General features: G+C 39.0%; 2 protein-coding genes across 4 annotated transcripts in view; both read right to left on the bottom strand.

Annotated features, from left to right (window-relative positions):
• Positions 1 to 22: 22 nt before the first annotated feature.
• On the bottom strand, positions 23 to 6,643 carry fam98b (family with sequence similarity 98 member B). Of its 3 annotated transcripts, XM_053682832.1 has the most exons (9): positions 6,465 to 6,642; positions 5,820 to 5,983; positions 5,525 to 5,638; positions 5,256 to 5,434; positions 4,951 to 5,031; positions 3,793 to 3,909; positions 1,690 to 1,857; positions 949 to 1,087; positions 23 to 906 (listed from the first exon to the last, which is right to left on the bottom strand). In XM_053682832.1, exons 1-9 carry the CDS (start codon positions 6,500 to 6,502, stop codon positions 746 to 748), a joined length of 1,161 nt encoding a protein of 386 aa, XP_053538807.1. In that variant the 5' UTR covers positions 6,503 to 6,642; the 3' UTR covers positions 23 to 745. The 3 variants fall into 3 exon arrangements, with proteins under 3 accessions (XP_053538807.1, XP_017332063.1, XP_017332064.1); XM_017476574.3 differs by having other exon boundaries at positions 23 to 1,087; positions 6,465 to 6,643; XM_017476575.3 differs by having other exon boundaries at positions 23 to 1,087; positions 5,820 to 5,962; positions 6,465 to 6,641.
• A 1,777-nt stretch (positions 6,644 to 8,420) lies between these two features.
• Positions 8,421 to 15,086, bottom strand: part of spred1 (sprouty related EVH1 domain containing 1) — a 28,566-nt gene continuing 21,900 nt past the window's right edge. Inside the window, exons 5-6 of the mRNA XM_017476572.3 lie at positions 12,978 to 13,133; positions 8,421 to 12,887 (exon numbers count right to left, since the gene is read on the bottom strand). Of these exons, the coding sequence (XP_017332061.1) occupies positions 12,234 to 12,887; positions 12,978 to 13,133 (810 nt within the window). The 3' untranslated portion in view covers positions 8,421 to 12,233. The remainder of the gene's footprint in view (positions 12,888 to 12,977; positions 13,134 to 15,086) is intronic.

Genomic DNA, 15,086 nt, shown 5'->3' with positions numbered 1-15,086 from the left:
AGTAAACCAAAACAATACAAAGTAAAGCAAACAACATAAAGGTTTATTCATTTGATTTTCTGCTAAAGTTGTTTCTTGACAGTGCAGTATCTGATATGCAGGGGTTCATATCCTCACTTTTAATTACAATCACATTTTTCGTTGCCAGTAGTGTATTTCAGATACATGAGAAATAATTCATACCACTGAATAAACTTAATAGTAATGTAAAATAAAAAGGCAGCAGCACCATTCATGTATACCAAAAAAAAGTCACTTCCAGAGGTGCCAGATTATAGCAGCTTTATTTTGAGGAAGTGTTGCACTGTTACTGCTGTCATGTCTTTATTATTCTAATCTACTATAATAGAATGCTAATCCCTAGGATCAATCACACAAATCTGGTTATCAAACAAAATAAAAAGTTCACACAAATAATAAAAGGTGATTTAAAAAGTGAATGTGCACCTGAAAACTAACACTATAGTACTACAGGCATGTTCCGCATTGTTCCTTTTTTCATAACCATGTTTAAAAAAAAAAAAAAAAAACCCATGGTAGATCATTACCTTTCTTCTATGAACTACTTGCCCCTGCATCCAAGTCAATGCATCATATCTGAGTGATTTAAATATGTTTATGATTCCTGATTCAGTCTCTGAGCACAATTTCAAGATAATAAAAAAAAAAAAAAATGCAACTTAACACATTTAAATCTTTCATTTCAATACTGTAATACTGTGCTTCTAACACAACGTGAATAACGCTAACGCTGATAATAACCCCCCTTAAAACCCCTTCCCCCTTGGTTTCGTCCTCCACCTCCATCTCGGCCCCATCCACCTTGTCCACTGCTTCCGTGTCCACCACTTCTATGTCCGCCTCCTCCATATCCACCTCTATGTCCACCTCCTCCATATCCACCACCTCCTCCTCCATATCCACCACCTCCTCCACCACGTCCTCCACCTCCTCCATATCCACCACCTCTGTATCCACCTCCTCCTCCTCCTCGGTCCTGTCGCTTCTGCCATGGTGGCATCTCAGGAGGAGGGGCTTCAATCTCTGAGGGTCTTCCTCCTCGATCAGGAACCCTTCCCATCAGTACCTTGGGATTAATTGGCAAACAGAAAATTCCTGAGCTGAGGAACGGTTAGGTTTATAGTATTTAATGCTAAAATGGGACATGTGGATTTCACTGAACAAAATAATGGTTCACAGAACTTGGCTCAAATAGTAGACACCAACTACAATTCATTTATGTCATTTAATATTTAGATATAATATTACAAAACACTATTGAATGTTTATAAAGATGGCATGAGAATTCATTGAGAACTGTAAGAATTGAACTGTATACAAAACTGTGTAGCGACGGGGCATGGTTGAGCGCTAGTTTGTGAATGGAGGGTGTTGTCATGAGAATGAGTGGTAAGGATGAGCATGCACCTGTAGGTGATTTACTAACAAGTGCTTTGTGTTTAAGTGAGTGGTGGAGAGGAGATTAATGGGGGTGACGAGAGAGACCCGTCAATGACGCTGAAAAGCATGTGCAGAAGATGAAAACATTAATAAAGTAATAAAGTAAGAACAAGTGCAAGCCTGCCTCCTGTTTCCTCATTTCCATCCGAACCTGTAAGTGTCACAATATATTATATGTGCACAAACATATCAAGAACCTGGAACTGCCATGATCTACTTTGCACTCACCTTGTTCACAGCGCAGGCAGTCCGCTCCCTGCAGGACTCACTGCTGGTCTTCACCATGTGGCAGATATCTTCTCGTGCTGCCAACAGGTGAGCAAGGCTTATTGATGACTTTAATGTCAGTGAGTGTCTCTTTGGCTGATATGCCCTGGCCATCGTGTCAGTTTTTGCCTGATGATAAAGAATGAAAAAGAATTTATTTACTTGATATATACTCACCGACCAATTTATTAAGAACAGATTAACACCTATACATTTATGCAATTATCCAATCAGCCAATCTGTGGCAGCAGTACCATGCATAAGATCATGTAGATAGAGGATACAAGAGCTTCAGTTTATGTTCACATCAAACATTAGAATGGGGAAAAAGTAATGTCAGTGACTTTCACCATTGCATTATTAGTAGTTCCAGATGGGCTAGTTTGAATATTTCAGAAAAATACTGATCTGCTGGGGCTTTCATGCTCAACATGAAAACGTCTCTAGAGTTTACACAGAATGGTGCGAAAACCCACACAGTGAGCAAAAGTTCTCTGTGCTGAAACACCTTGATGAGAGAAGTCAGAGAAGAATGGCTCAAGCTGACGGGAAGACTACAGCAACTCCAATAACCACACTTTACAACCACTGTGAGGAGAAAAGCATCTCCAGAATGCATATGTCGATCTGTGAGGCAAACGAATTATGTTAGCAGGAAACCACATCAAGTTTGTTCTGATGAATCTCAATTTCTGCTGTGACATGCAGATGGTAGGGTCAGAATTTAGCATCAGCAGCATGAATATGCGTTCTTATGCGATCTTGCATCCTTGTGAACTCGTTCTATGTCATCACCCACTGCCAAAGTTCAATGGCAGTGTGTTGAGTTATTTTGAGGGGACAGCAAATTTACACTGTACACTCACTACTTTATATTGTAGCAAACTGTCATTTCTTCAGTGTTGTCACATGAAAAGATATAATCAAATATTTACAAAATTGTGAGGGGTGTACTCACTTTTGTGAGATACTGTATTATATATATATATATATATATATATATATATATATATATATATATATATATATATATATATATATAAAAATAATAATATATGAGGCTGTTGAAAAGTCAACTTTATCCTTCTGAAGTATTTTAATTAAACTACACAAGCTTCCATCCTTAGGTAACGGTAAGTTCGTTAGCATGGTTTTTAGTTAACGTGAGGTCGCAGTTGAAAACAGAGAGCTTACTACATTAAAACATGCTTAATTAACTTTTGGTTAATCAGCCATTAACAGTAAATCTATTAACCAGCTAAAACATATTACTTATGGAGCAATGAAGAGATGAGGACCCTGTCCCATTACAAGAAATGGTCCATTGCTCAACAGGAAGCTCACAATACATCGATGTCCTCCTGTCCGTCCGAGATCATTCTTTCACGGTAGCCTGGCGAGACCGGTCTTCACGAGAACACAAGCTTGTTCTTTGCATTCTTAGAGTTGAGAAACAGCTCATGAACCCAACCCGACTTGTGTCGACAGTTCAGGTTGATTTTGATGGCCTAATTGTGTGGGGAGTGTTTTGTTGGCACACACTTAGTCTAGAAAACCAAGCAAGCATTATTTGAATTCCACAGCCTATCTGAGTGTTGTTGTTGACTACATTCCATCTCATAATCACTACTCCAGCCTGATAATGCCTCAGGTCACAAAGACACTGTCTCAAACTAGTTCCATGAACATGACAAAAAGTTCAGTGTATTACAATAGCCCATTGAGAATATTTGGGATGTTTCAGGAGTTACACAGCATGAATGTGCAGCTGAGAAAACTGCAGCAATTATGTGATGCAAAAAATGTTTCTCACACTTTGTGGAATCCATGCAACAAAGAACTGACGCTGCTCTAAGACCAAAGGGCTATCTTACCCAGTATTAGCATGGTGTTCCTAATAAAGTGGCCTGTGAATGTATACTTGATTTGCATTTCCACTGACCCTTACATACTTAAGGGAAAACTTTAACAATTTTGTACTACATGAGTGAGTAAAGCTAAAACACCAAATCATGACACACAGAAACATGACACAGAATGGCAGAAAGCTGCAGCCTAACGTGCCTTGGCTCTGTCTGACCAGCTGAAAGACTGCACAGTCACATCCAACCGCTTGATCAGCATGCGCCGACGACACTCATAGTCTGCCAAAAGAACACCATTTATCTTCTCCAGCTGTCTCTGAGGATACAAAACAAGTCAATTATTAGAAATAACAATCCATGAAGTGTAACCACTTACACTAGACATGTTCAAATGACTGAAACCCACTCACTCCTGTGATCTGAGTAATCTTGCCAGTTCCTGCAGTTTATTAGTTTTACTTACATCTGCTGACATCACTTTCTAATGAATTTAGTTGGCTCTATCGCCAAACAATATACAAATTAGTCATTTAAACAGGAGCCATGCTAAGCAGGATAAAGCATTTACTAAAGATGAATGAATATGGTAAACGCCTCATGTAGCCCCTTGCAAGCTATTTTCCGTGTTCAATATACTCCCATGTTAATAAATATCATCTTTCTTGCTCCTTCAAGCTTCATATCTGACCACCTGCTAATGTAACTTTTTTGTGGGGTTCCACAGGACCTTAGTCTCAATGCACGTCTCTAAGTTACACCATTATGATTCTGCAAAATATCCACTATTCACGCACATCTACATTCTCTCAGAGACAACACAATGTGCATCTTGATAAATACAGTCCGTCGAGCATTTCACGGTTTTGTGATTGCAGAAATTAACGCAAAATCAAGCAAACTCTGCAATATTCTGAGAAACGTACAATTTTTCCAAAATTACCGCAGATTTTGGCCAAGACACGTCATATAACGTCGTCATCACAGCATGCATTGAATCAAAGCCTTCTTCGATTCATGTGCGTGGAACATGAGTACAGCTATAAGGTCTCATTTACCAACAAACATCACTGTGAAAGGCCGTGCAAAACAATTTAGCGCAACTGCAATTTCACCAATTCAATTAATTTACCGCAAAAAAGCACAAACCTCTGCAAACTGCCTTGCATTGGAGGGGAGCAGCAAAATCAAGCATTTTCAGCCACAACAATCACAAGAACACTCCGCAAAATCCTGTACAGACTGAGTATACGTCTCACTGGTGTATTATTCTGAATTGATCTGCTTGTTGTAGCATACAAGCCATTCACACAGACCACATACATTTCTGTGATACTAAAGTTCGGTGTGAAATACTTACCCACTGCTCACTATTAAGGGACTCCTTTAACACTGGCTTTCCAGTGTGCTTCTCTGGAACTTTCTTCAGCAAAACCTTTACCTGAATCAACAATTAAGGCAAGTCATCAACATTTAACAAACTAAAAAAAAAATTGATTACAACTGCAAAATGCAAGTTTTCACAACCAAAACATAGATGTTGCCAGCTCTGTGTACATTCTGAAGGTGATTTAATGGATTTAAAAAAAATTGAGACACTGTGAAATATTTCATGAGACAAAAGTACATTATTCTTTAAATGTGAGACATTTGCAGTAAAATTACCTCATTTTCTATAGAAGAAAACAAGTCTGTTGTTTGCTGTTGGTCTGGCTCTGGGAGTTTCAGCACTTTGCAAATTGCTTGGAGGTCTTGAAGAGGCGAGATCTTTTTCTCAATCTTTGTGTCTTTAACTGTTTTGCTTGTTATAATCTGCATGGCCTGAAGTTCTGATACTAAAAACACTGCAAAAACAACACTGTTCAGTCACAACTGTAACTCATTTTGATTTAAAAATCATGGCCTTACAGTGACATACGAGTGATGAAACTTACAAAGGATTTTCAGATGCTCCTTTTTGGTCTTCAGTTCCCCATCAAGTCCCTTGTATGGACAAAACAGCTCTTTTAACAGTTTGCTTAATTCATGTTTTGCCTTTTCAGGATCATCTGTAAAAACACATCATGGATAGATAGGCCTTAAGGTTATAAAGTTAGAACAAAAGCAAAAGACAAGTGCTATGGACTATACCTTACTGTACTAAATGCCTAAATGTACTAAAAGCATTATATAACAAACAGTTTAGCCAAAAGCCTAAATAACCCAAAAAAAACCCCAAAACAAACAAACCTGGTATTTCTGATTTCTGATCCTTGGTATCGCAGTGTTGAAGTTTTGATGATAACCATGTACACACATGTGCAAACTCCTGAGAGTTAAACCCTTGCTCACATGCTGCAGAAAGTGTCTTTTCATCAAGGGAACCACTGTAGCTGTGAAATAAACAGTATGGCCTAAAACTCAACAACAACAATTATTAAGACTCAAATAGTGAAAAAGACAATGCTGTTTCAGTCATCATAAAACAAATTTCCCTCAGCAATGTTTTATGTAAGACAGATGACGGTTCCCAGTGTGCATTCCCCAGGGATCTGTCATGTAAAGCCAACATCACTATCAGGTATTGTCCTTAAAGGGTTTTTTTTTTTTTTTTGGACTTCTAAGCCTAAGTAGTAATCACTAGGCGTGTTTCTAATAGGATTTTTATTTCCCGACTCCACTTTCTAACTCTTTAAACAATATTTTGATGGTCTTAAAAGGCATTAACACCTGTTATTTTATTTTATTAATTTATTTTTTGATTATCATTATTGCCCATTCTCCCTTCTCATGAGCTCCTCGCACAGCACAGGTTAACGTTCCTAGCTAACGGTGCTTAGCTACCGTTCCAGCTACTCTAAATTAAAGGTATGTAAATGTATTTATTTTACTTACCCGACTTGATCAAGTCCATCAAGTATGTCGCATTCCATTGCACAAAATCAAAACCAAATAATAAACTTAAACAACCATAAAGGTAAGTGAGAGATTGCGCAGTTTAGATTCAAGCGCGCAGCACATGTGTGCATCAATAATACTTCCGTAATGCAACAAGATCCAGGTTCGACAGTTCCGTACTCCGCTAGTTACATTGAGCTTTATACAATTTAATATCACTATTTTATTCTTTATTATTATTATTATTATTATTATTATTATTATTATTATTATTATTATTATTATTATTATTATCTCTGACATTTATCCATCAAGCTGAATCAAGTTATTTCAAGCTCTCCAATCTGAACGTCACACAGTATGACACAAAATGTATCTTGTGTGGTGGGTTGAGTGAGAGAGAGAGAGAGAGAGAGAGAGAGAGATCATGCCAACACGTAGAAATAATATAATGCATTATATTTTAAAGAATATTATATCAGGTAAACTGGGACCGTTTAACTTGGTGACATTTATCTCGCCCAATAAGTGAAAGTCTTGAGCTACCAAGAACTGCTTGGTAGAAATAATATAACTTAATCCATGTAACTTCATAAACGGGATGTGGTAAGCAATAAACACAAAGCATACACCAAAAATCTTGAAGTAGAAAAACTAAAATATGTTTTAGATAGTCTGAACCCCCCCCCCCCCCCCCCCCCCCCGAATCCCCCTAGGTTATAAAATTGTCATGACTCATACAGTCTACATATTTATGACATACATAAGCATAAAGCTAGTTAAAAGCCATGCTTCTTTAGAATATGATAGAAATGTTTTCCCTCACGTGTTTCCCTCAACATTTTAAGGATTTCAGAAATGTATTATGTATTTTGTTTTATTAATGGCAAGAACATTTAGACAATGTGGAAATTTCAAAACTCAGCAAATTGAATTTTACTCATAGGCTATAGAAGCCAATATGAGTGACTCTATTCATGTGAGAAGTATTATTACATTTATATAATGTCTCCCAGAAACATAAAATCATAAAGATCATTAAATGATGAATTACTGAATTATTTAATAATTAATTTTAACGTAATGTACAGTGAGTGCCAGTCGAAACGTCTTGCTGAATGGCCAGACTGATTCGAGCTGAGAGGAAGGCTATGGTTGTTAATAAGCACACTTTACAACTGTGTTGAGCAGAAAAGCATCTCAGAAACCACAACACAACGTGCATTAAGGCAGATGGGATACAATAGCAGAAGGCCACTGCCTGGTCTTTTTCCAATCTTCAACTTTCCAGTTTGCTGTGTCAGTTGTAACCTCAGGTTTCTGTTCTTACTTGACGCCTGTGGTTTTCTGTTGTTGTAACCTATTCGAGAACAAGATTTGTTGTGCATTCTGAGATGCTTTTCTGCTCACCACAGTTGTAAAGAGTTGAACTAATCTGACAATTCTCCTCTGACATCTCTCATCAACAAGGTGCTTCAGCTTGCAGAACTGCAGCTCAATGAATGTTTTTTTGCACCCTTCTGAGTAAAGTCTAGAGACTGCTGTGCAAGAGAATTCCAGGAGATCAGCAGTTTCTGAAATACTCTAACCAGCCCACCTAGCACCAACCACCATGCCACGGTTAAAGTCACCGTGATCACATATTTTACCCCATTCTGATGTTGGATATGAACATTATCTGTGTATTTTCAGTGTACACCAAGTTAATTTAAACATCAGTATGCTTATTATCAGTGACTTCATAGTACACTTACATTTTATAACCACTCGAAGACATAATTTTTATTCGATAAACAATTTAGTCCTTATTAACATAGTTGGCCTATACCTACCTCTGTTTCCCATTTGTGAAATTCAGTCCTACATCAAACAACTTCTTAGCAGGTACACAGGGCAAAATATACTGAATACTGATACTGATGTACTACACACACACATGCACACAGCTGAGAATACATTAAAACTCACCTTTTATTATGGTAATGTTATTTTATATGTCAAATTACAAGTGTATGATGTAACAAAAACAGTTACAAACATTTGTATGCATATTTACATTATATATTTATGAAACGTAACAAGCTACATCTGTATAAAGAAAATAACAACTATGACATGAGTTACTGAACTATAAATATTACATCATATACTTGGTATTTTTCAAACCATGATACAAATACCTAGACGTGTATAAACCAATACAACCATAGCAAGAGCGGTTAAGTTTGGGATGGAACTTCTGATGGACGTGAGGCACTTTTTCGAGGTTGTCAGTGGGTGAAGCAGATGGCACTAAAACTCAGAGATGCAGATAAAGAACCAGGCAGTGTTCATAGTGGAATCATCAGAGTACCATTTATACTGCAATTACCATAACACAAATGTCTTCACAACTTCAAACTTATCACGTGAGCTTTACATCATCAAGCGCTATGAAAAGGGGTGGGGGGGAAAGCCTAGCTACATGTCAGTGCACCAAAGCGTCGAAGAATTCCAAAGAAACCACTAAACTGCTGTGAACATAGCTGTTGTTTTTTTTTTTTTGTTTGTTTACATCACACTGAAATGACAGATTTACATAAGCATTTCTCTAAACAGTAAAGAATGTTCATCTTTTATGCATTCCAGAGTTATACACAAAGTCCAAGAGTTCAAAAATAAAAGACTAGCAGCAAGTGGTTAAAAACTGAAGACGGATAAATGCTAAGTTAACGGCAAAGTGGAAAGGAAGCAAAGAAAGCAGACAGGTTGCATATTAAATACAGCACATTACATGTGGCTTCACCGTGCTGCTTAATGCAGAATGAAACTAGGCATTACAGTATCTGTCTACAATATAATTGTATGGATGTGGCCTATTCTACATGTCTTCTCAGCCAGCAAGTTTTGTTAAGGTTCATCAAACCTTGGTTCAGCTTGCGACATAAAAACAAACACGCAATCCCAAACAGTATGGGATGGATAGACTTTAAAAAAACAAACAAAAATAAAACCTGGAAACTCAAAAATGGGTGTGCTTAACGAAAAAGACAAACATAAGAAAACATTTGTGATCATCAAATCCAAAGAACGATTTTAGTTTTAACAGTCATTCATAGCTGAATTTTATTCCTCTCAGCGCATAATTAGTGATTGTTTCTAGCAGCTTCATATGACTAAACCTTTGAGAAGTGGACTGCCACTACTGTACCTTCTCTAGCCTTCTTTCTGCAATACAAGACTAGAGAGAATCTCTAGTAAAAGCTCGATCATTTTCATCATGTACGCCCTCTACTTTCAATGTGAAATAATACTAAAAAGGTGACCTATGTACATAATGCTGTCAACTCAAGCTATAGTATATACTGACAGCAGTGATAAATACAACTCTCTCTTTAAAAATTTGAATGGGATTATTATTGTTGCTTAAATATAGTGTTACATATTTACATAAGGTTTTTGAGTTTGGTACCAAGATTAACATCTACAATATTAAAGTGTCACATCACCGACTTTTACGAAGAGATCTAAGTGTTTCTCATGGAAATATTTGCATAGAAAGTAAAGTGTGTTGATGTAAAATGAACAGGGAGATCAGAGAACTGGAGTATGGAACGCCTCGTACTGGCCTTTTCGAAATTGGGAGCAACTTTCCTGCTAACAGGAAAAAACAACAACTTAATTTGGCTAACATATACACAGTATCGTGCAAAAGTCTGGGGCACATGCAAAGAAATACTGTAAAGCAAAGGTGCCTTCAAAAAAATTATTAAATTATATGTTTCTCCATAAAAAAAAAAAAATACTATAAAGAGCGATAAACAGTAATAAATGAAACAGAGGCAATATTTGGTGTGATGACTATTTGTTAAAAAAAAATAATAAAAAAAAATAAATAAAATAGTCTCAGGTAGAATTAGTGCAGTTTTATAAGGAAATGAGCTGTAAGTTTTACTGAGTATTTTGCAGAACCAGCCACGGTTCTTCTGGAGACTTTGACTGTCGCTTCTTATTTTTGCAGCAAAATCCAGCAGCCATCATGATGTTTTTTTGTCTGAAAGTTTCTCTTCATTTAATACGCTGCTTTCGTTACTGACATACCAACATTTTTCTGTAACATTTCATTTTGTGCTGGAAAACTAATGTTTGGAAATCTAAAATGTTTTTGTACTGACTCGATAATGTAGAAGTCATAAAATAAAAATCTATAACAAAGAACAAAGTTTGTACTAAAAGATAGGTTGCCTAAGACTTTTGCACAGTACTATATTTTATATATATAATGTATATGCATGTGTGGGTAGGAAATTTTCAAAAATGCAGTGTCTAGAAAATTTTGTCTCATAATTCCTGATAATGCCTTGCTTGACATGGGGTTTGTGAGTCTGCAGACCTTCCTTAAACAAGGAAGTGATTTATAGTGTTGAGAGAAATATTTGCATGTTACAGCAAGTCTCAAATGATATTAAATCAGGTCAGTTTGTGTTTTTTTTGTTTCATTTGTGTGCATTGAGAAATGGGGAAAAGTAACTCTCTAAACTATGACAAAGACTACATACTAGACGGAATATAAAACGTGGACATGAAGCTGTAACCAAAGCTTGGAAGTGAGTGCTTTTATAAGGGGCATTTGAATGAAGAAACTCAAATACAGGGATATCCCATTTTAAATCGATACAAGTGCCTTGTTCGAGAATAGAAATTGGACACCCTCTGAACCATGATCATTAAAATACCAAAATGGGTGGTCATGTCGTCTAAGAAAAAAAAACTTGCTGGTTGAGCACAATTTCAGCTTGAAAATAAGTAAAAAGCTGAAAAGAACCCAGTTTCGCTCTGATAAACATGAGATGAAATTGAAAGTCAAATGTACATTTCCTGACTAATTGGTCTCTCAATCTCTTGCTGACATGGAAATGAACCAGGGATAAACGTGGACAGCTGTATTACGTCATCAATCACTCTATGCTGGAATGCACCTGTGTGGTCCAAATAGTCTTGCCAATTAGAGAAGGATGCATTTTAAACATTAGCACGATTAATAACAAAGGCTATATGTCATACTACCATTTCAAAAGAAATGACGTTACTGTCTCTTACAAACAAAGAAAAGAAAAGCAGGAAACACACACACACACACACACACACACACACACACACACACACCCATTACAGAAATTGAAATTTGCACTGCTAAAACTTGCCCAAAGTGTTTTAGTGTATGTACCATTATTCATGAGGGTTACCTTTCACGGGACTAGTGCATGTTTTCTTTTGTCTAATAATTACACAGTCAGCGAAGGCTCCAGTCGAAAGAGAAGGCCACTTTAACCCTACTGCAAATTCACAAAAAGCAAGAAAATATCCCTTTTAGCATACCCATACAGCAGATCCTCTGTATGCACAACCAGTTTTGATTTCTTTGTTATAGTTTTGATCTCTGTACAAAAGACAACATTCCTTCACAAAGGTTACACGCGATTCGTAATGAAAGTCTGACATCTGTATGTCAAGTGATTTTGTCTCTTTTTTTATTTTTGCTCATTTCGTGATTCGCGTTCATTCCATAAACGCCTTCCCTTCCGTAACGAGCTCCGTGACGTGAGCTCGAGAGCCCAAGAAGATCCGGTCATTGGCTTCTGCTGCTCTCGGCCAAATCAAATCTCCAAAGCCTCCAAAGTGGCGGGTGGAGCACCTCACCCGCCTCAAGGGGTGAATGAAAAAAGAAAAGCGACGGCGGCGGTTGTTTCTTCACGTGGCCGTGTATTTCTCCCCCGTCGGCTCGGCTCAGCCGGCGGCCTTGTGCTTGCCACCGCAGCAGTGGCAGGCCTCTCCACAGTGGTGACAGGCCCGCAGTGGTGGGTAGCAGCACATGCAGGGTGCGATTATGGATAGGCCGAGCAGAGCCAGCCAGCGCACACAGAACTGCTCTTCGCTGGAATCGCATGAGCATGGGTCCGAGAAGTCCCCCTCCGAGTCAGACATGCAGTGGTAGAGCATGCTCTCTGCGCACAGCATGCAGCTCACCTTGTAGATGCACTGCTTGATGGGGTCAGGCGCGTCCTGGCACTCCCCACGTCGGTTCTCCTCATGGTTGAACATCTCACGGCAATATATGCAGCGCGAGCGCTCGCCGTCCTCCCGCCTCCTCCGAGACTTCTTGGACTTTAGTAGAGGCGAAGGCTGCTGAGTTTTGATCGAGTCCTTGGTGCCCGTGCGATGCTCGGAGCCTTCCAAAAATGAGTACTCACTTTTCTTGCTGTCCAGTTTGGTAAATGTGGTAGAGAAATCAGCGTCGTCACGCTCTGTGTCCTGCTTCCACATGACCGGGTGCCTGTAGTCCTCATACCCGCGGATGAGGACATCCTTGCGGGGGTTGATCCGAACAACCTCTTCGTCATCCATGTGAAAGCTCACGTGGCGTGTCGAGGAGAAAGAGACCTAAAACGATAAAGAGCACAGAAAATTAGAAGGATTGGGTCAGGTAACAGTAACGTCAAGAAATGCAGTTTGTCGAAGGCTTGAACTGACCTGCGGGGGCAGATAGCGATGGCTGGGGCTGGAGAACTCCTCAAACGGCTGAGCACGCACATAACAGCTACGGAAAGGCTCCGTGGACACCACTCGGCTGTGCGGAGAGAACGGCTCTCTAATGGGCGTGCAGATAGAGGGAGGCTCCTGATTAACCTGAAAAATGAAGAATCGATATTTACAGCCTCTGATTACATGCACCTGCCCTCACAAAGATCAACCGGTAGTGCAATAGCTGATAAAATAAATCAAATAAAACAAAAAAAAAAACAAAACTATCAAGTGTTCTCTTTCCTTCCACCAGGTGGAGTCTGATATCCAGCAACAACATTGGCATGGGAACATTTTCATGAGTACTTAGTTTCTGTTGTCCTTGCAAACGTTCCCAGACACATTTTTATAGGTGCAGATTCTGCAAGTATGCCCTTATCAAACACAGACACCTCCAATATGCCAGATAAAGTAGCTCAGAGAACAGGAATGGATTCTACATACCCAAAACCCTAACCTGATGCTTTTGTTGTAAATACATATTGTGTCCAGTGTTCAAAATAAAAGAACAACAACAAAATTATAATATATATTATATTTATATATATATATATATATATATATATATATATATATATATATATATATATATATATATATATATATACACACACACACACACACACACACACACATACATACACACCCTCCCTTTTTTTTCCTGGCAATATACCTTGTTGGTCAACCTTGTAGGTTTTTTTCTTTTTGTATTATTATGTTCACAGTTTGGGACTATTGATCTTCAAACTTTCATCATCATCCAAGCACACACACACACACACACACACACACACACACACACACACACACACACACACACACACACACACACACACCCCCAATGAAATGTCCATATCGCTGCTGCATTAACATCTGATCAGCAGTGGTTCTGGGGTGGTCCCTTTCCAGTGGTGGATGGAGTCAGGGGAGCTGACAAATTGTGCATAGCAACAGATGTACTACAGTGAGTAATTATATACCTACAAAAGGAAACTATTTGGTAGGTGTAGAAGATAAAATTGGTGTAGCTAGAAAGTAGGTGTACCTCATAAACAGGAAAAGGGATTGTATACATATTCAGAAATGTATGCTGTCTAACAGATGGTCATTCATCCACCGGATACTAGAGGAATGTTGCTGAGATGCAGCATGTAAACAAGAAAGAGGCGAGCAGCTTTGAGAGTCTGGTGCGAGTTAAACCTGACCACCTCCACCGCAACACAGGAGGAGGAAGTTCCCAAAAAGCTCATGGAAGTGGGGAGCTATCATGAGGCTGGAAAATTGATATCTAAATTACAGCGTGCGCATCGGAGAAGCCGCATGAGCTTGCAGCTTTTAGGGCAGGCATCTTTCTCTCTCTCTTTTTCTCACACACACACGCCCACACCCACCTACATCCAGGTTTTTCTGCTCTCTGCATGTGGGGGAGGCTGCTGGCACTGGTTAGTCAGTGCTGTGTGTAAAGTAGCCCACGCCAGTGTTTTAACACACAGCGGAAATCTGGTTTGCTCCCAGCTGCTGCTACAGTAATTACTGTCCTGTGGTTGCTAAGAGATGCTTCCTTTGACTCCCCCCTCACCCCCCACCCCTTTTTCTTTTTCTTTTAACGTAAAAGCACACATACAAACACAGTATGAAGAAGGGCAAAAAGGGAGTGAAGTGAAAAATGGAGTGGAGAAAATGGTGCATGCATTTGTATGTTTGATAGAGAGAGAGAGAGAGAGAGAGAGAGAGAGAGAGAGAGAGAGAGAGAGAGAGAGAGAGAGAGAGAGATAGAGAGAGAGAATGCACGGCCAATGGGTCTGCCGGGGGAATGTCATAAACCAGCTCCAGCTGGAGAAACGCAGTCCAGAACTTAAAAAGCCAGATGACAGCTGTGTGTGCGCGTGTGTGTGTGCGGTGGGAGGAAGGGAGGAGAGTTAGGCAGTTGAAATGAGAACCAGACTTGGAGTTCCTTTTAAAGCCCTTGCTGCAGAGTGGCCTGAGCCCGAGCATATGCAGGGGCAAATCTGGTTGTGATCTACCCACTGAGCACTGTGGGAGATAAGAACTGAGGCC

Source organism: Ictalurus punctatus, chromosome 9, assembly GCF_001660625.3.
Source record: "Ictalurus punctatus breed USDA103 chromosome 9, Coco_2.0, whole genome shotgun sequence".
In the NCBI taxonomy this organism is placed as follows: domain Eukaryota; kingdom Metazoa; phylum Chordata; class Actinopteri; order Siluriformes; family Ictaluridae; genus Ictalurus; species Ictalurus punctatus.
Note: the sequence above shows the minus strand (reverse complement) of the source record. Positions and strands in the feature narration are given on the sequence as shown.

Excerpts from the sequence above, each read along its gene's own strand:
- fam98b (XM_017476574.3), bottom strand. The coding sequence starts at position 6,502 with ATGGAATGCGACATACTTGATGGACTTGATCAAGTCGG. Across the intron at positions 5,032-5,255 it reads TTTCTTCTATAGAAAATGAG|GTAAAGGTTTTGCTGAAGAA; the intron begins GTAATTTTACTG and ends TTGTTGATTCAG. Across the intron at positions 1,088-1,689 it reads CTGCCTGCGCTGTGAACAAG|GTACTGATGGGAAGGGTTCC; the intron begins GTGAGTGCAAAG and ends ATTAATCCCAAG.